Source organism: Populus nigra, chromosome 5 (genome assembly GCF_951802175.1).
Source record: "Populus nigra chromosome 5, ddPopNigr1.1, whole genome shotgun sequence".
NCBI lineage: Eukaryota > Viridiplantae > Streptophyta > Magnoliopsida > Malpighiales > Salicaceae > Populus > Populus nigra.
The window spans coordinates 17,357,516-17,378,994 of NC_084856.1; the positions used below are offsets into that span (position 1 = coordinate 17,357,516).

The 21,479-nt window shown below is 38.9% G+C and overlaps 1 protein-coding gene across 1 annotated transcript; it reads left to right on the forward strand.

The window, feature by feature from the left end:
• Nucleotides 1-953: 953 nt before the first annotated feature.
• LOC133694969 (uncharacterized) lies at nucleotides 954-20,654 on the forward strand. Its single transcript, XM_062116680.1, has 12 exons — nucleotides 954-2,217; nucleotides 2,751-8,734; nucleotides 9,144-10,657; nucleotides 11,602-11,865; nucleotides 12,065-12,285; nucleotides 13,337-13,608; nucleotides 13,910-16,943; nucleotides 17,029-17,161; nucleotides 17,631-18,154; nucleotides 18,268-19,179; nucleotides 19,732-19,902; nucleotides 20,093-20,654. The coding sequence occupies exons 1-12, from the start codon at nucleotides 1,117-1,119 to the stop codon at nucleotides 20,288-20,290; spliced, it is 14,328 nt and encodes a 4,775-aa protein (XP_061972664.1). The 5' UTR covers nucleotides 954-1,116; the 3' UTR covers nucleotides 20,291-20,654.
• Nucleotides 20,655-21,479: the final 825 nt, after the last annotated feature.

The window sequence follows — 21,479 nt, forward strand, 5'->3', positions numbered from 1 at the left end:
TTTTATGACTAATTAAACAATGCCAACATTGTTTAGGAATCCAAGAGGTGACCACCACAAACACACAATTTTATTGAGAACAAATCTCCTCACAAAGAAAGTTGGTTTGCATCAACAAAACCAAAACCCCATAACTTTCCTAAATCCAAACCTAAAACCCACAAAACCAATACTCAAAACACAGTAATGAAACCCTAAATCAAAAGATTTGTTTCTTATCATTACCTTATCCTTATAAAACTATTTAAGCTCAGGCTTTCTTCAGCCCTCCACCAAGAAATGTTATAGAGGTTGACTGAGTTTCTTGCCCATCAACAAAAAAGACCCCTGTTTATTTTTATTTTTTTGATAATTATAAATTATTTTAATACATTGATATTAAAAATAATTTTTAAAAAATAAAAAATTATTTTAATATATTTTTAAATAAAAAACAATCATAACTATACTTTTAAAAAACTAGAATCTCTTACCAGAAGAAAAAAAAAGCAATGACTTTAATAATTTATTGTAAGTTTGCTGGATATTAAAAAAAAAAGAAAAAAGAAAAGGTTAGTCACAGTAACTAGGGATTTTTTAGTTTAATAATAAAGTTGTAATATTTATTTTTTAAAGTCTCTTGTGTCATTAAATAATAATCCTGTAAATAATTTAATATTTTTTATTGAATTTTTTAGCACTTTAACTTGAAAATATAAACTGTTATGGATATATAAACTTTATAATGCAAATTATAATTTCAAAAAAAAAAATGTATGCATTGTGAAAAATAGTAAACTACATAATATTTTTTATAATTATCATTTTTTTAATATAAAACACACCCTGATAATGCTGTAAATTTGTTTTTAGGTTAATTGTTTTTTTTTCCAAAGCGGGGAGCGGGTAAAGCTACTTGACCTCGGTGACCATAACGTTGAACGTACAATAACAGTTAAAAAAACAACGACGACTACAGTCGACACATCACACCCTTCTCCTTCCTTTTTCCCTTGGAATGAATCAACAAAATCACTACCTTGACGTGAAAGGAAGTAAAACCAAAACCCCCAAAATTCTCAAAATTCATGGACTAATTTTCACAAGAAAAACCTAACCACCACCACCGCTACCAAAATGTCCTTTCGGTCACCGGAATCTTCACCTTCCTCGATCCTTCTAGAGGACTTCGGTCAAAAAGTCGACTTAACACGCCGAATCCGAGAAGTCCTCTTAAACTACCCCGAAGGCACCACAGTCCTCAAAGAACTAATCCAAAACGCCGACGATGCCGGCGCTACTGTGGTCCGTCTCTGCCTCGACCGGCGCCACCACTCTACCACCTCACTCCTCTCTCCTTCTCTATCTGCATTCCAAGGCCCGGCCCTCCTCTCCTACAATGACGCTGTCTTCACCGAAGAGGATTTCACTTCGATTTCGCGCATTGGAGGTAGTGTTAAGCACAATCAAGCTACTAAGACGGGTCGGTTTGGTGTTGGTTTCAATTCTGTCTATCATTTGACCGATTTGCCCTCCTTTGTCAGTGGGAATTACATTGTCATGTTTGATCCTCAAGGTGGTTATTTGCCCAATGTTAATTCTTCCAATCCTGGTAAACGTATTGATTTTGTAAGCACTAAAGCGATGTCATTTTATAGAGATCAGTTTGAGCCTTATGCCGTCTTTGGCTGTGATATGAAGAATCGGTTTTCGGGTACATTGTTTCGGTTCCCGCTGCGGGATTCGAATCAAGCGAGAGAAAGTAAGTTGTCAAGGCAGGCTTATGTCGAAGATGATGTGATTTTGATGTTTGAACAGTTGTATAAAGAAGGGGTGTTTTCGTTGTTGTTTTTGAAGAATGTTTTGAGTGTTGAAATGTTTGTTTGGGACGAGGGAGATGTGGGGCAGAGGAAATTGTATTCATGTCGTGTTGGGAATGTGAGTGATGAGGTCGTGTGGCATCGGAAGGCGATTATGAGAATGTCCAAGGAAATGGACGGTGGTGGACAGGGGGATGTGATGAAGGATGGGTATTTGGTGGAGTTTGAGAGTGAGGAGGTTGTTGTTGGTGGTGGGAGTGAAGTGAAGAAGAGGAGTGATAGGTTTTATGTTGTTCAAAGTATGGGGTCAGCGAATAGCAGGATTGGGGAATTTGCAGCTACTGCATCGAAAGATTATGATATTCATTTGTTGCCGTGGGCGTCTGTTGCTGCTTGCTTGACTGATGGTTTGTCTGATGTAAGTTTCATATTATCTATGAATTCATAGTTTTCAAGTTTCTTTGCGTTTGAAGACAATGTTATTTATTTTTAGTTAGACTCTTAACCAACTTTTTTTTAGTTCAATTTTATGTTTTTAGTATAGTAACAACTGTAGATATTCTTTTTTGTGTGTTTAGATTTAGAGATGAAACTAGTTAAGCTCAGGTACGAGAATAAATTACTTAACGGAGAATATTGCTACATGTTAGAACTGTGGACGAATTCATTTAATGGACTCTGTGAGCTGGGACTATGGCTTGTTAAGTTAAGCAGTTAAATTTTTTCCCTTCATGATATCTCATGAATTGGATAGGAAACTGAATGGTCTCTATTCTTTTTTCCTTTTGTTTTCCCTCCTCGTTTGTTTGTCATTTTTTCTTCCATTGACGAGTTATTCTTAAGGAAAGCTGACATGATGCTTTATTTCATTGAATGCTTCACTATCTTCCTTTTTAGGCCTCTCCTTCACAAGATCAAAATCTTATTTTGTTGTAATGTAATTTTTAATAGAATGATGAGCTGAAGCTGGGTCGGGCATTTTGTTTTCTTCCACTCCCTGTAAGAACTGGATTGAATGTGCAAGTTAATGGATATTTTGAGGTTTCTTCAAACCGTCGTGGCATTTGGTATGGAGCTGACATGGACAGAAGTGGTAAAATTCGTTCCATCTGGAATAGGCTTCTTTTAGAAGATGTCGTGGCTCCTGCTTTTAGATATTTGCTGCTTGGTGTGCAACAATTACTAGGATCGACTGATTCTTACTACTCTTTATGGCCAACTGGTTCTTTTGAGGAGCCATGGAGCATTTTAGTTGAGCATATATACAAAAGAATTGGTGATGCACCAGTTTTGCATTCAGATGTTGAAGGAGGACAGTGGGTGACTCTTGTTGAAGCCTTCCTTCATGATGAAGAGTTCCCTAAAAGCAAGGAACTTGGTGAGGCCCTTCTGCAGCTAGGAATGCCTGTTGTCCATTTGCCCAATGTCTTGTTTAATATGATTCTGAAACACGCTTCAGCTTTTCAGCAGAAAGTGGTTACTCCTGATACAGTGCGTGATTTTCTTAGGCAGTGCAAGAGTGTTGGGTTGTTGAACAAGTCTTACAGGCTTGTATTGTTGGAATATTGTCTCGAAGACTTAATTGATGCTGATGTTGGTAAGAATGCAAGCAATTTGCCGCTGCTTCCTTTGGCAAATGGTGACTTTGGATTACTGTCTGAAGCTTCCAAAGGGAGCTTGTTTTTCATTTGCAATGATTTAGAGTGCATGCTACTTGAACGAATTTCCGATAAAATAATTGATCGTGATATTCCTCCTAACTTGCTACACAGACTTTCCGCCATTGCAAAGTCATCAAAATCAAATCTTGCTATATTCAGCATTCAGTATTTTCTCAAGTTTTTCCCTAATTTCTTACCAGCCTATTGGAGATATAAAAGCAAGGTTTTGTGGAACCCAGATTCTTCTCACGATCATCCGACATCATCATGGCTTGAGCTGTTTTGGCAATATCTCCGAAATCATTGTGAAAAATTATCCTTGTTTGGAGATTGGCCAATCTTGCCATCCACAACTGGACATCTGTACAGGCCTTCTAGACAGTCGAAACTAATTAATGCAGATAAACTTCCTGTTTTTATCCGAGACATCCTTGTTAAGATTGAATGCAAGATACTAAATCCTGCTTATGGAGTTGAACATCCAGATTTGTCGCTTTATGTATGTGATGCTGATTGTGCAGGGGTAGTGGAATCAATTTTTGATGTTGTGTCTTCAGCTGGTGGCATAGCACAAACTTCATTTGACAATTTGAGGCCCGAAGACAGAGATGAGCTTCGTGGGTTTCTTCTTGCTCCAAAGTGGTACATGGGAGATTGCATTGATGGATTCGTCATAAGGAATTGCAGGAGGCTTCCCATTTATAGAGTTCACGGTGAAGGATCTGTTGAAGGTGCCATTTTCTCTGATTTAGAAAATCCTCAAAAGTACTTACCTCCTTTAGAAGTTCCTGATAATTTTTTGGGCCATGAGTTTATTGCAAGCTCCTCAAATATCGAAGAAGATATTTTGTTAAGGTATTATGGAGTTGAGAGAATGGGGAAGGCACACTTCTACCGGCAGCAGGTGTTCAATAATGTTAGAATCTTGCAACCTGAAGTTCGAGACAGAACTATGCTTTCTGTTCTGCAAAATTTGCCACAACTTTGCGTTGAAGATGCATCTTTCAGGGAATGTTTGAGAAATTTGGAATTTGTGCCAACATTTAGTGGTACTCTGAAGCATCCTTCAGTGCTATATGATCCTCGTAATGAAGAGTTATGGGCTTTATTAGAAGAATCTGATAGCTTCCCTTGTGGTGCTTTCCAAGAACCTAACATTTTGGACATGCTACATGGTTTGGGTCTCAGAACAACTGCTTCTCCTGAGACAGTAATAGAAAGTGCTCGACAAGTGGAACGACTAATGCACGAGGATCAGCAAAAAGCACATTCTAGAGGCAAAGTGCTTCTATCCTACTTGGAAGTAAATGCAATGAAGTGGCTACCCAACCAATTAAATGATGATGAAAGAACTATGAACAGAATTTTTTCACGAGCTGCAACTGCATTTAGGCCTCGTGGCTTGAAATCTGACCTTGAAAAGTTCTGGAATGATCTGCGGATGATTTGTTGGTGCCCAGTAATGGTTACAGCTCCGTTCAAAACTTTACCATGGCCTATTGTGACGTCCATGGTTGCTCCTCCAAAGCTTGTAAGATTACAGGCAGACTTATGGCTTGTTTCAGCTAGCATGAGGATACTGGATGGAGAATGCTCTTCCACTGCATTATCATACAATCTTGGATGGTTATCTCCACCTGGAGGCAGTGCAATTGCTGCCCAGTTACTAGAGCTTGGAAAGAACAATGAGATTGTGAATGATCAGGTGCTTCGGCAGGAATTAGCCTTGGAAATGCCAAAAATATACTCAATAATGACAAGCTTGATTGGTTCGGATGAGATGGATATTGTGAAGGCTGTTCTAGAAGGATCTCGTTGGATATGGGTGGGAGATGGTTTTGCTACCGCAGATGAGGTTGTTCTCGATGGTCCTCTTCACTTGGCTCCTTATATACGCGTTATACCCATGGATCTGGCTGTTTTCAAAGAATTATTTTTGGAGCTCGACATTCGAGAATATTTTAAGCCCATGGATTATGCAAATATTTTGGGCAGAATGGCTGTGAGAAAAGGTTCCTCTCCTCTTGATGCACAGGAAATTAGGGCAGCCATGCTGATTGTTCAGCATCTGGCTGAAGTCCAGTTTCATGAGCAAGTCAAGATCTATTTACCTGATGTTTCAGGAAGACTATTCCCTGCCACAGATCTAGTTTATAACGATGCCCCCTGGTTGCTTGGCTCAGATAATTCTGACAGTTCATTTGGTGGTGCATCTACTGTGGCCTTACATGCAAAGAGAGCGGTTCATAAATTTGTCCATGGGAACATCTCTAATGAAGTAGCTGAGAAGCTCGGTGTGTGCTCACTTCGTAGGATCTTGCTTGCAGAGAGTTCTGATTCAATGAACTTGAGTTTATCTGGTGCTGCTGAAGCCTTTGGACAGCATGAAGCGTTAACAACGAGACTTAAACATATACTTGAGATGTATGCTGATGGACCTGGGATTCTTTTCGAGCTGGTTCAGAATGCTGAGGATGCTGGAGCTTCTGAGGTGATATTTCTTTTGGATAAAACTCAGTATGGTACTTCATCTGTTCTGTCTCCTGAAATGGCTGATTGGCAAGGTCCTGCACTGTATTGTTTCAACAACTCAGTGTTCAGTTCGCAAGATCTTTATGCAATCTCACGTATTGGTCAAGAAAGCAAACTAGAAAAACCTTTTGCAATTGGAAGATTTGGACTTGGATTTAATTGTGTCTATCACTTTACAGATATTCCAACATTTGTTTCTGGGGAAAATGTTGTTATGTTTGATCCTCACGCCTGTAATTTGCCTGGCATTTCTCCTTCACACCCTGGCTTACGAATTAAGTTCACAGGGAGAAAGATCTTGGAACAATTTCCAGATCAGTTTTCTCCATTTCTACACTTTGGATGTGATTTGCAGCAACCATTTCCCGGCACCCTCTTCCGTTTCCCCCTTAGGAGCTCTACTGTTGCTAGGCGTAGTCTGATAAAGAAAGAAGGATATGCACCAGAAGATGTCATGTCCCTCTTTGCTTCTTTCTCTGGGGTTGTTTCTGATGCTTTGCTTTTTCTACGCAATGTGAAAAATATCTCCCTTTTTGTGAAAGAAGGGAATGGTTCTGAAATGCAACTCCTACATCGTGTGCAACGAAATTGCATAACTGAGCCTGAAATGGAATCAGGTTCTGTGAATGATATGTTTAGCTTTGTCAATGGAAGTCAGTATAGTGGACTGGATAAAGATCAGTTGCTGAAAATATTGAGCAAGTCTGTGGATAAAAATCTGCCTCACAAATGTCAGAAGATTGTGGTGACAGAGAAAAATTCATCTGGTGTCATGTCTCATTGTTGGATAACTGGTGAATGCTTAGGCAGTGTTCGTGCTAAGACCTTCACTGCAGTTGCTAATGATTCTCATGAATCAATTCCCTGGGCTTCTGTTGCTGCTTATATTCACTCTGTCAAGGTGATGGATGGGGAATTAAGTGACATCTCAAACATTGAGGGTGCTTGTACTTCTGAAATGTTTCAAGTTTCTACAACTTCCATTGAAAATAGGAAGAACTTCGAAGGCCGTGCCTTCTGCTTTCTGCCACTTCCTATCAGTACTGGTCTTCCAGCTCACATTAATTCCTACTTTGCATTGTCATCCAACAGGAGGGACATCTGGTTTGGTAATGACATGGCAGGGGGTGGAAAAAAAAGATCAGACTGGAATATTTACATCCTTGAAGATGTTGCTGCCCCTGCTTATGGTTACTTGCTAGAAAAAACTGCATCAGAGATTGGCCCATGTGATTTATTTTTTTCATTTTGGCCCGTGGAAACAGGAGTGGAACCTTGGGCGTCAATGGTGCGGAAGCTATACGTTTTTATTGCTGAATCTGGTCTTCGTGTATTGTTTACAAAAGCTAGAGAAGGCCAGTGGATATCAGCCAAACAAGCACTGTTTCCTGATTTTACATTTCATAAGGTACATGAGCTTGTAGAAGCATTATCAGATGCTGGTCTACCTCTGGTGACTGTTTCCCAGCCACTTGTAGAGCAATTTATGGAGGTCTGCTCATCATTGAACTTTCTGAACCCTCAGTTTTTAATGACTCTGCTGATTCGGCGGAGACGTGGATTTAAGGACAGAGGTGGCATGATTGTGACCCTTGAATATTGTTTACTTGATTTACAAGTTCCTGTGCAGGTTGATAGTTTGTATGGCTTACCACTATTACCTCTATCTGATGGTTCATTTGCTACATTTGAAAAGAATGGGACTGGTGAAAGAATTTATATTGCCCGGGGGGATGAATATGGTCTTCTCAAGGATTCAGTTCCCCACCAACTTGTGGATCGTGAAATTCCAGAAGCTGTTTTCGGAAAGTTATGTGATTTAGCTGAGAGTGAGAAGTCAAATATTTCTTTTTTGTCTTGCAGTTTGCTCGAGAAACTCTTTTTGAAATTACTTCCAGCAGAATGGCAGCTCTCTAGTAAGGTTGTTTGGACTCCCGGTCATCAGGGCCACCCAAGTTTAGAATGGATAAGATTGTTGTGGAGCTATCTGAATTCATGTTGTGATGACCTCTTAATATTTGCGAAGTGGCCAATATTGCCAGTTGGAGACAATATTCTTTTGCAGTTAGTTCCAAATTCAAATGTGGTCAAAGATGATGGGTGGAGTGAGAACATGTTGTCTTTGTTATTGAAAGTAGGATGTCTCTTCTTGAGGCATGGCTTAACAATAGAACATCCAAAGCTGGAAAATTTTGTACAGCCCCCAACAGCAGCAGGCATCTTAAATGCATTTCTGGCACTTGCCGGTAAGCCAGAGAACATCGAGGGGCTTTTTAATGATGCATCAGAAGGGGAGCTGCATGAATTACGGAGTTTTGTTCTCCAGTCCAAGTGGTTCTCTGAAGAGAGCATGACTGACATCCATATTGAAATCATCAAACATCTTCCCATGTTCGAGGCATACAAAAGTAGAAAACTTGTTAGTCTGTGCAAACCTAACCAATGGCTTAAACCAGATGGTGTTCGGGATGATCTCTTGGATGATGATTTTGTTCGTGCAGATTCTGAGAGAGAGAGAATTATTCTAAGAAGGTATTTAGAGATCAAAGAACCTTCAAGAGTGGAATTTTACAAAGTTTATGTACTCAATCGAATGTCAGAATTTATCTCACATCAGGGGGCTCTTACAGCTATTCTACATGACGTGAAGCTTTTGATTGAAGATGATTTTTCCATCAAATCTGCACTTTCCATGACACCTTTTGTTTTGGCAGCCAATGGATCATGGCAACAGCCATCAAGGTATGTATTTTTCCAATCACTGATATGAGATGTATATTCATATATCTCTGAGTACAAGTTGTTAATATCTTAAGCAGGCTTTTTGATGATCAAACTATTCATATTATGTCACTGATTTATTTGGTTCCTCATTTTATGCATTATATATTGATTATTTTACTCCTAACAACATTATAGTACAATAGGCCCACTCGTAATTTATAACTGGCTCTTGCTTGCTGTATGAGCTGTTGTCATTATAAGTATCACTACTTTTTCTCAAACCATATTTTTATCCAAAAGAAAAGCTTAAAGTTTTGGGCTAATTTTTGCGGACTAGTAGCTTAATAAACTAGCAATTCTATCTCCTCTACTTGCAGCTTAATTTTTACCGTATGATTGTTTTGTTTTTCTGCAATGTTTTTTGCAGGCTCTATGATCCTCGTATTCCCCAGCTACGAAAGGTGCTCCATAGAGAAGCATTTTTTCCTTCTAATGAATTCTCAGATCCTGAAACACTGGAGACCCTAGTTAAACTTGGACTTAAAAAGAATCTGGGTTTTACTGGTTTTCTTGATTGTGCTAGATCGGTTTCAATGTTGCATGAATCTAGGGACTCAGAAACAGTGAGTTATGGAAGGAAGTTGGTTGCCCTTTTGGATGCTCTTGCACATAAGCTTTCGGCTGAGGAGGGAGAATGCAACCGCAATGAATTGCAGAAAACTGTTTTATGTCAGAATAGCAGCGATTGGAACAGTGATCTTGCATATCTTGACTCTTCTGACAGAGATAAGGATCAGTTTATAGATGATCTGGAGATTGACTATTTCTTAGCCAACTTGATTGATGATAAAACAGAAGAAGAATTTTGGTCTGAAATGAAGGCCATATCTTGGTGCCCTGTTTGTGTTCATCCACCTCTACAAGGACTACCATGGCTAAATTCTAATAGCCAAGTAGCATCACCGAGCAATGTGAGACCTAAATCTCAAATGTGGGTTGTGTCCTGCACAATGCATGTACTGGATGGTGATTGCGACTCCCTGTATCTACAACACAAACTTGGTTGGATGGATTGTCCTGACATAAATGTTTTAACTATGCAATTGACCGAGCTATCCAAGTCCTATGAGCAGCTTAAGCTGGGGTCTTCTATAGGACCTGATTTTAATGATGCAGTGCAGAATGGAATTCTGGTACTTTATTCCAAATTACAAGAATATGTTGGTACTGATGATTTCACACTGATGAAATCAGCTCTTAGCGGTGTTTCTTGGGTTTGGATCGGTGATGATTTTGTACCCCCACATGTACTTGCATTTGATTCACCAGTTAAATTTACCCCATATTTGTATGTTGTCCCATCAGAGATATCAGATTTTAGAGAATTGCTCTTGGGATTAGGTGTGAGACTCAGTTTTGATATTTGGGATTACTTTCATGTGCTGCAGCGCTTACAAAATAATGTGAAAGGCTTTCCCCTATCAACTGATCAGCTAAGTTTTGTCCATCGTGTCCTTGAAGCTGTTGCAGACTGTTTCTCAGACAAGCCAATGTTTGAGGCTTCTAATTCAGCATTGCTGATTCCAGATTCTTCTGGAGTTCTGATGTGTGCTGGGGATCTTGTTTACAATGATGCACCATGGATAGAAAACAACACTCTGATTGAGAAGCATTTTGTACATCCAAGCATCAGCAATGATCTGGCAAACAGACTAGGGGTGAAATCACTTCGATGTCTATCTTTGGTAGATGATGATATGACTAAAGATCTGCCATGCATGGACTTCGCTAAATTAAATGAACTTTTAGCATTGTATGGAAACAATGATTTTTTGTTGTTTGACCTTCTTGAGGTGGCAGATTGCTGCAAAGCTAAGAAGCTACACTTGATCTTTGACAAGAGGGAACATCCTCGGAACTCTTTGCTGCAGCACAATTTAGGTACGTGTTCTTGAACATCCTCGGAACTCTTTGCTGCATCATCTGTATTATTCAAAGAAAATTTTATCACATATTAAAGAATTTCATCTAGAAATCCCATAAGTGAAGTTCATTGAAATTTGAAGGAAACCTTATGTGGTTTTGTTGGTTTGAGTCCTCACTAGTTTGTGAGTTTTGATTTGAGTCCTCCCTAGTTTATGAGTTTTTGATTTGAAGTTTCATTATGAGTTATCGTTGAATAAGCAGTGGCAGTATCATAATATTTTTTCAAATTGCTTGGGGTTTTGAAGACATGGGTGCTTGGTATGTGTTTGCTTTCTTCACCTATGGGCTCTTCATTCGTCTTCACTTTCCCCAAATCTTATCACCATGGTGCCTTGAGTTATTGTGCATGGCAACCTGGCTTCTGCCGAGTTCCCCCTTTTCCCACACGCTAATCAGCCTTTAAACTCATCACATCATTGTGCCTATGTAAACCTCAACTTTTGCATATTCTTCATCTCTTACATAAAGCACCATCTACAAACCCAAAACAATTTATATATTTCTAGACACCAGCATTTTCTCCAATAACTAAAACATGCAATGAAAAACTAGAAAGAAAGAAGCACATTCAACCATGCAAACAAAACTTAAATCTCAATATTTAGCCTGTCTCCAAAAATATGAAGCCTGATCTCTCCAATTCATTGATTTATCAGGCAGAGTCATTATTTTCCTGCCATATCCAAACCTAAACATTATACGCATTCCAAATAGATTTAGAAGTTAGAACTGTAAATTCCCCAATTTAACAAATCTAGCCCATTACTAATACATGAGCAAATACATCTCTAAACTGTCCACCAATTTTTTTTTATTGCCTGGATTTTTGTCTAGGCTTATTATTGTTTTGCATTGGAGCATTGCTTGGAGGATTGGTTTCAGAATTGTGGTTTGTACAGGTGAATTTCAAGGGCCTGCTCTAGTTGCCATTTTGGAAGGTGTCAGCTTGAATAGAGAGGAAGTAGGCAGCCTCCAGCTTCTCCCTCCATGGAGACTTCGGGGTGATACAGTTAATTATGGGCTGGGACTTCTTAGCTGTTACTTTGTATCTAATCTTCTGTCCATTATTTCTGGTGGCTACTTTTACATGTTTGATCCTTGTGGTCTAGCACTTGGTGCACCTTCAAGTCATGCTCCAGCTGCAAAAATGTTTTCATTGGCAGGTATTTCGTTTATTCACAGAGTAGGCTAGGTTGATTAGTGTTTTTTACTGCTTTGCTCATGGATGTCCCCAACCCCTCTTTATCCTTTTTAAGATGTTTCCTTTTGTTTTAAATTTGATTTCAAGCACATACCACTTTTAGGAAGAGAAATGTGAAGCAAGCAAGATTCTATTTTGACTTTGTCTTCATGTGGTACCAGGTACTAATTTGACCGAGCGTTTTTTTGATCAATTTAAACCTATGTTAATTGGTGAAGGCATGCCATGGTCATCATTAGATTCTACCATTATCCGCATGCCTCTATCATCAGAATGCCTTGGGAATGGACTTGAACTGGGATTGAAGAGAGTAAAGCAAATATGTGATCGATTTATGGAGCACGCATCCAGAACACTTATTTTCTTAAAGTCAGTTTTGGAGGTATTAATTCTAGTTTAGCCAGTTATGATTTCGTGTGCTTGCAGTGGTTAGTTGCAAACTTTACTCTGGAAATATTTTTAATTGTTCTTTTTTCTTTTGTATTCAATAATGAACCATGATTTATGTCAACATTTCCTTGTCTTTGGATCATATTCTGTAACCTACTGCCATGTATGGAGAAGGTGGAATTGCAGGGACATTTAGTTTTTGCTCAAGGAGCTCATACATCATGCAATTATTTACTTAAGAAATCAATTAAATCATACAGGTAAAACAAGACAATTGAATCACAAGTAATCTTCAACTGGAATATTGATTTGGTATCGTCCTTGATCATTGGTTTACCCCATTAGGGGCTTGTAGATAAACATTGGCACCCATGAAAATATATCATGTTCTGAAAATGATCTTTGTTTGGATACTGAGAGGTATCAGAAGATATCATGTTCTGAAATTGGATCCTTGTTTGGTTGAGTTAAGAGATGGTAATTTATGAATGTTATGATATACTTGCAATTGTCATCATCATCATTGTCATCATCAATTGGTTAGTGAGAGTTTTCTTCTGATACCCGTGTTGGATTACCAATCATTGTCTTCATTAGAAAAGCAACCTTTCACGCGGCTCAAGCTTACTTACTAAGCATAGGCTTGTCTGGTTTTTTTCTCCAAACTTTGCGGGACCCTGCTCAAATGGCTGTATTGGTGAGATCCATCAGTGAAGAGCTGCCCAAAGCGATAGGATCAAAATGAAATGGGGAAGACCCTACCCATGTTGGATTACCAATCATTGCCTTCACAGTTCACTTGACATGGGAATTGGAATGTAGTTGTCTTTACAACCTTAGGTGCAATAACATTTAAACATAAAATGCACTCCTATAATTATTCAGAGATTGAAGGAAATTGTAGCCGCTTTGAAATTTTGATCGTATAAAATTAAATCTGCAATGTTAGTTATATAGATTTAATTTTTCTTTTTTCCATTTTGTTAATATTTTCCCAGTAAACCCTAAATTGACATATAGAAACACTGGATACATTTTTTTAGGTGTCTCTCTACACATGGGATGAAGGCCGTGCCAAACCTTGCCAGGACTATTCAGTTTCTGTTGATTTATCATCTGCTACCATGAGGAATCCATTTTCAGAAAAGAAGTGGAGGAAATTTCAATTATCAAGGTTGTTTAGTAGCTCAAATGCTGCGGTTAAACCGCATGTCATAGATGTAAGTTTATACCAAGGATCTGCTAGAGTTGTTGATCGATGGCTTGTTGTGCTTAGCCTGGGTTCCGGGCAAACAAGAAATATGGCTCTTGATAGGTATGCTAGGTGCAAAATTCTTCTGACACTTTCTTTTTTGATCAACTGCTGAATTTGAAAATCAAAGCATCGTTTTATATAAATTTGTTTCATGTCTTTTTAATTTAATTTGGATATTTCCAGGGGCTTCTGCAAAGGTAGAGATTTTCTTTAGGCAACCTTATCCATTAATGCATAGTAATTTTTCATCATTATCAGCTGGAGCAGTCTCCGCTCCCCTCCCCTCCCTTTTGCCAAAGTTTATATGAAATGAAATCTGTTTGACTGAAACCTGATTGTTGTTTTGCATTGTTTCACTTAGGCGATATCTTGCATACAACTTGACTCCCGTTGCGGGAGTTGCAGCACATATTTCAAGAGATGGATGTCCTGGTGATCTATATCCAAAGAGCTCTGTCATGTCCCCTCTTCCTTTATCTGGTAGTATAGCACTACCTGTCACTGTCCTTGGATGTTTCCTTGTGCGTCATAATAGTGGTCGTTCTCTTTTTAAGTACCAGAAGGAGGTAGCTTCAGAAGCACAGGCTGACGCTGGAGATCAGTTGATTGAAGCTTGGAACAAAGAATTGATGTCTTGTGTTCGTGATTCCTACATTGAAATGGTGGTGGAAATGCAAAAATTAAGAAAAGATCCTTTGACTTCAGCTATTGAATCAAGTGCAGGTCGTGCAGTTTCTTTGTCTTTGAAGGCATATGGTGATCTAATATATTCCTTCTGGCCAAGGTCTACTGGGCTTGAGATGGTTAATCAACCTGGAGATGCCTTGGTATCGACAGAAGTGCCTAAAGCAGATTGGGGATGCCTGATTGAAGAAGTAATAAGGCCATTCTATGCTCGGGTTGCTGATCTTCCTTTGTGGCAGCTGTACTCAGGAAACTTGGTTAAGAGTGGAGAGGGTATGTTTCTTTCACAGCCTGGGAATGGTGTGGGTGGTAGTTTACTTCCAGCTACTGTGTGTGGCTTTGTGAAGGAACATTATCCAGTGTTTTCTGTACCATGGGAGTTGGTGACAGAAATTCAGGCAGTGGGGGTTGCAGTTCGAGAAATAAAACCTAAAATGGTTAGGGATCTTCTTAAGATGTCATCAACTTCTATTGTTCTTCGATCAGTTGATACCTATGTGGATGTTCTTGAGTACTGCTTATCTGATATCGAGTTTCCAGGATCATCTGGTTTTGATAGAGATGATGCAACACTGAACTCTCTCAACTCCAGTACCATGCACAGAACAACTAGTGAAGCAAGCAGCAGTTTTGCTTCATCATCATTGCCTAATCTACGGAGTTTTCATGGCTCATCTGCTCAAAGTGCAGACAGTTCAGGAGATGCTCTTGAAATGGTGACAAGTTTGGGGAAGGCTTTATTTGATTTTGGCCGGGGAGTTGTTGAAGATATTGGCAGGGCTGGAGGGCCTTTAATTCAGCGGAATGCCATTTTAGATGGCATTGGTGCAAATGTAGATCCAAAGATTCTATCAATAGCTGCTGAGCTTAAAGGGTTACCGTGCCCAACTGCAACTAATCATTTAACTCGGTTCGGGGTAACTGAGCTTTGGTTTGGGAACAAGGATCAACAGGTGTTGATGATGTCTTTGGCAGCAAAGTTCATCCATCCAAAAGTACTGGATAGATCTTTCCTATTTGATATATTCTCAAGAAATGCCATACAAACATTATTAAGACTGAAGAGTTTCTCTCTCCACTTACTGGCAAGTCATATGAAATTACTTTTTCATGAGAACTGGGTGAATCATGTAACGGGGTCAAATATGGTTCCATGGTTTTCATGGGAGAGTACTTCGAGTTCTGGTGGTGAAGGGGGTCCTTCTCATGAATGGTTAAGGTTGTTTTGGAAGTGTTTTGGTGCGTCTTCGGGAGACCTCTCACTCTTTTCTGATTGGCCTCTAATTCCTGCTTTTCTTGGGAGGCCCATCTTATGCCGTGTAAAGGAGCGTCATCTGGTCTTCGTTCCTCCCATTAAACAAACATCCTCTGGAAATGGTATTGTGGATGCAGGTAGCACAGGAAGTGATATGACTGGATTGTCCACAAATCATACCCCTGAATCTGAATCTGAATCAGTCCAGTCTTACATTGCTGCTTTTGAAGTAGCCAAAAATAGGTATCCTTGGCTGTTGTCACTGCTGAACCAGTGCAACGTACCTATTTTTGACACTGCTTTCATGGACTGTGCTGTTTCATGCAATTGCCTCCCTGCATCTAGTCAGTCATTGGGAGAAGTGGTTGCTTCCAAGCTTGTTGCAGCAAAACATGCTGGCTATTTCCCTGAACTGGCATCATTTTCAGCTTCAGATAGTGATGAACTTGTTACTTTTTTTGCTCAGGATTTCCTTTATAATGGTTCTACGTACAGAGCTGAAGAACTTGAAGTACTGCGTGGTTTGCCTATATATAAAACAGTTGTGGGATCTTATACTCGATTGCATGCCCAAGACCACTGTATGATCTCTTCTAGCTCATTCCTTAAGCCATCTGATGAGCATTGTCTCTCTTACTCAACTGATTCAATTGAGTGTTCATTATTACGAGCTCTTGGGGTTCCTGAATTGCAAGATCAACAGATTTTGATGAGGTTCGGATTGCCGGATTTTGAAGGCAAACCTCAGTCTGAACAGGAGGATATATTAATATATCTTTACACAAATTGGCAAGACCTCCAAGCAGATTCTTCTTTACTTGAAGTTTTGAAGGAGACCAAGTTTGTTAGGAATGCAGATGAATTTTCCCTAGATCGCTCTAGGCCCAAGGATCTGTTTGATCCTGGTGATGCTCTATTAACATCTGTGTTCTCTGGTGAGAGAAATAAATTTCCTGGAGAAAGGTTTAGTACTGATGGGTGGCTTCGCATTTTAAGAAAAACAGGTCTTCAAACTGCAGCAGAAGCAGATGTAATACTTGAATGCGCTAAAAGAGTAGAGTTCCTTGGAAGTGAGTGCATGAAATCTTCAGGGGATTTTGATGATTTCGGGACCAATGTAAGTCACAGCTGCGATAAGGTTACTCTGGAGATATGGGCATTAGCAGGATCTGTTGTTGAAGCCGTGCTCTCAAACTTTGCTGTCCTTTATGGCAACAGCTTCTGCAATCAACTTGGCAAGATTGCTTGTGTACCTGCTGAACTAGGATTTCCTAATGCTGTTGGCAAGAAAGTGCTTACTTCATATAGTGAAGCTATTGTGTCAAAAGATTGGCCTTTGGCTTGGAGTTCTTCTCCCATCATCTCTAGACAAAATTTTGTGCCACCTGAGTACTCCTGGGGAGGGCTCCAGCTGAGGAGCCCTCCAGCCTTTTCTACTGTCCTAAAGCATTTGCAGGTAATAGATCATATTGTTCTTCCATGTTTTTCCAAGAGTGCTAGTTCATGCCAGTGCAGATGTAACTAACTGGGATGCATCTCAGGTGATTGGAAGAAATGGAGGTGAAGACACTCTTGCTCACTGGCCAACTTCTTCAGGCATGATGGCAGTTGATGAAGCTTCTTGTGAAGTGTTGAAGTACCTGGATAAGGTTTGGAGTTCCCTCTCTTCTTCAGGTACTCCTCTGTTACTCTTGCTATTTAACTTCCTCATACATGGTCCAAATCCTTTACATAAATGATATTTTTTGTGGAATTCTTTTGAAAAGTTAGTATTAACATGGAAATAAGTATAACCTTTTTTCGTTTGAAGGTAAAAAAATGCTCCTTACCATCCAGCAAATGATTCTTGGTTATTGTCTGTGGTAATAACTTGTTTATTAAGTTTCGTGATGAACTATGGCTTATTTGTCAGTTTTCCATCTACCAGTGGTAGGATCATCCAAATGGATAGTACCCACTTTCATATGATTTCTAAATAATTCTTCTTTAGCAAGAATTAAGCTATTAATTTTGATCGTACTGCATCAAAATTTCTACAATTTATAGACATACCATTAGTTGTTAAATGAAATTTTTTACCGGTGCCTATGCCCAATCATTAGCTGTTCACCTCTCTCCTTATCTTTTATTTATGTTTATGCAGATAGAGAAAACTTGCAGAGAGTGGCATTCCTGCCTGCTGCCAATGGAACACGCTTGGTCACAGCAAACTCTCTTTTTGTGCGTCTGACAATTAATCTGTCACCATTTGCGTTTGAACTTCCTACTTTGTATCTTCCCTTTGTGAAAATTCTCAAGGAAGTGGGACTTCAGGACATGCTTTCAGTTGCTGCTGCAAAGAATCTTCTAATAGATCTCCAAAAGACGTGTGGATATCAGCGTTTAAACCCAAATGAACTCCGTGCTGTGATGGAAATTTTGTTTTTTCTCTGTGACTCGACTGTTGAGGGAAACATGGCTGATTGGAAGAACTGGACATTAGATGCAATAGTTCCAGATGATGGATGTAGACTTGTCCATGCAAAATCATGTGTATATATTGATTCTTATGGTTCCCAATATGTCAAATATATTGACACTTCCAGGTTAAGATTTGTTCATGGAGATCTTCCTGAGAGAATTTGTATAGTTTTGGGCATCAGAAAGCTATCAGATGTTGTGATAGAGGTAAATTACTTGATTTTCTGAAAGTTTCTTTTGAATTTGTTTGCAGTTCAATTTTATACATCTCCGATGATGAACTTTTATATTCAGTTGGCAAGATCTGTTTCTGTTTTCAGGAACTTGATAAAGAAGATGATTTGCATACATTGGAATATATTGGATCCGTCTCTGTGGCATTCATCAGAGAGAAACTGTTGAGCAGATCATTTCAGGGTGCTGTATGGACTCTTGTAAATAGCATAGCTAATTACATCCCTGCAAGAAATAGTGTTCCTTTGGAAACATTACGAACTTTACTGGAATCTGTTGCTGAAAAGCTGCAGTTTGTTAAAATCCTCCAAACTCATTTTATGCTCCTTCCAAAGTCTTTGGACGTCACTCTTGTAGCTAAGGACTCTATTATTCCAGATTGGGAGAATGGATCCAAGCATCGTACTCTTTACTTTATGAACCGATCAAGGACCTCTATTTTTGTTGCTGAACCACCTACTTATGTATCTGTACTTGATGTTGTTGCAATTGTTGTAAGCCAGGTCTTAGGCTCCCCTACCCCATTACCTATAGGAACCCTATTTTTATGTCCTGAAGGCTCGGAAAGTGCAATTCTCAATATTCTGAAACTTTCTTCTGACAAGAGAGACATTGAACCCACAAGTAATAAACTGGTAGGCAAGGAACTACTTCCTCCCGATGCTCTTCAAGTGCAACTTCATCCGTTAAGACCATTTTATAGAGGAGAGTTAGTGGCATGGCGGTCTCAAAATGGAGAGAAGTTGAAGTATGGTAGAGTTCCAGAGGATGTTAGACCATCGGCTGGCCAAGCACTCTACAGATTCAAGGTGGAAACTGTACCAGGGGTTGTAGAGCCTCTTCTTTCTTCACAAGTATTCTCGTTTAAAGGCATATCAATGGGAAATGAGGCTACTTCCTCAGCAACTTTACCAGATGATGGTCATACAGTAGTTAACAAGAGGAATGCCAATGATGTGCCGGAAAGTTCTAGAAGAGGTGGAACAAGGTCTTCTCAGGTGCGGGCATTCAACTTCTTGACCTTAGATTTTCATTGGTTGCACGAGATATCATACTAATCTTATTGTTGTTGGAATTTTATGGATACATTCATGTTATGCTCATGTTGCATGTAGTCGATTTCAATTCCCATTCAAGGCTCATTTAGATTTTTCAAGTCTTATCAGGTTGCCAGACTAATATAGTATTTTATAGACTTTCCTAGTTTGTTATAAGCAGTAATTATTCTCTCTCGCTCTCTCTGAGTTTAGAGAAGGTAGGGAGTGTAGGGGAGAGGAGGAAAGGTGGTCATTTTTGTCTTCGAGGATTTTGTGCATGTAAAATTGAAAGAAAGCATCTTCAAATGATTAATGGTCAAATTTTCCTTAGATTTAAAATGTTTGGCAAAGGATAGCATGCTATTTTGATTGTTCAAAACTAATTATCATTGGTATTTAGCGAGGTAAGGCTGTTATGGAAACCATTGGTAATGATTTTGAGCATTGGTCAATTGTATTAGCTGGATCTATTCAAGTAGTTAGCTGAAGATACTTTTTTAATGTCAACTGCAGGGTGGCAAAGAGCTCCACCGAGTGTCACCTGCAGAACTTGTTCAAGCGGTTCATGAGATGCTTTCTGAAGCAGGGATCAGCGTGGATGTGGAAAAACAATCTCTTTTAAAAAGAACATTAACTCTGCAAGAACAATTGAAAGAGTCTCAGGCCGCACTTTTGCTTGAGCAGGTTTGTGACTTGCAATTTCAAAACTCACTGTGACTATTCAGTGTCATTGTATCTATAGAAATCAGTTCTGGTTTGGAGTTTAAATTTCACAACAAAATTGTTTCTTCAGAAAACTCAACTGACAATTTCACGTGGCAAGATATAAAATGAAAATTTCATGTTGATAAATTCTTGATACGGGACATTGCAGGAAAAGGCTGATGTGGCAGCAAAAGAAGCTGATACAGCGAAAGCGGCATGGCTTTGCCGGGTGTGTTTGACCAATGAAGTTGACATGACGATAGTTCCATGTGGTCATGTACTTTGTCGCAGATGCTCATCCGCTGTTTCCAGGTGTCCATTTTGTAGGCTTCAGGTTGCAAAAACTATCAGAATTTTCCGGCCATAACAACTCGGCCAATTTAAACAAAGTGAGATTTTTGTCATATATCTAGAGTTTTACACCTTGATTCATCGGAATGACCTCCATCTCTCATCGGAAATCATTTTGTGTTAGCTCTAATAAACGAGGGAAAAGATGAAAACTAGGAAAGACAAATTGTTCTGATACGTAGTTGTTTCAGTGAGAGTTGGAGTATAGATATCATGTTCTCATTCCAATCTCCTTGTGAATAGCTGCTTCTTGTGCTTGTACATAAGAAAATGATAAAAGAGAGAAACGTATAGTTTTACTCAGTTTCGTTGGATGTCCTTGAAAGGACAATACCATGCTTATACACTGAATTCGATTCACGTGTCTTCATTTCTTGTAATTGTTTTTCTTTCCCTGAACTCAATCTCTTGCTAAGTGGCTGTTTCATCAGGTGAATTTGGAGCATTCTGCGCACCATCTATTTTAGGCAAGTCTCCATTACAGTACTTTAGTAGCTAGCTGGATACCATTCTTGTTGGTTCCGTCAAATATAATCAATTACCATCATCTCCACCACCATCCCTCGTGCTGAATTCGTTGTTAGGCTGCCTGCCTGCCTATCAATGTTGATTATCACTTTCCCCTCTTTGATGCGTACGGTTTTCGTTCCCTCGCACAAAGATAAAAACTGAGTAAATTATTATTTCATCTTTGTGTTTTTATTTTTTAGTGAAAAAATAGTCAGGTCCTTGGTCTAAGTAACCCAGAATTGATTTTTTTTTAATGGACCTAATATTCATTTCCTATATTCTCATATTTGCTTGTAACCAAGAACTTCTTGATTTTTAATGGCGTTTTAATTTTGTTTTCTAAAATATGCTTTAGTTTTTAACTATTTTTCGTATTTCACTTTTAAAAAGTTAGATTAGAAATTTCATGAAAAAAAACCAATCAACTTTGGTTTTCAAAACAAGGACTAAATTACAATTTCTCCATTCAAGAAATTCTTATTGCTTCACCAACTTAAGATATTAGAAGTCTTAGTTCAAAACATACCTCCTGGTTACCTTTACCTTCACTTAGTTTGTGAATTTTAAAATACTAAAAAGATTTTTTTTTATTAAAAACAACATGGGTACTTGTTAGGAAATGCAAATCTCATTATCTAACTCACAAAAAAAATTAACAACGAATCTTATAAAGTTGAAACATATCTAATAGGAGT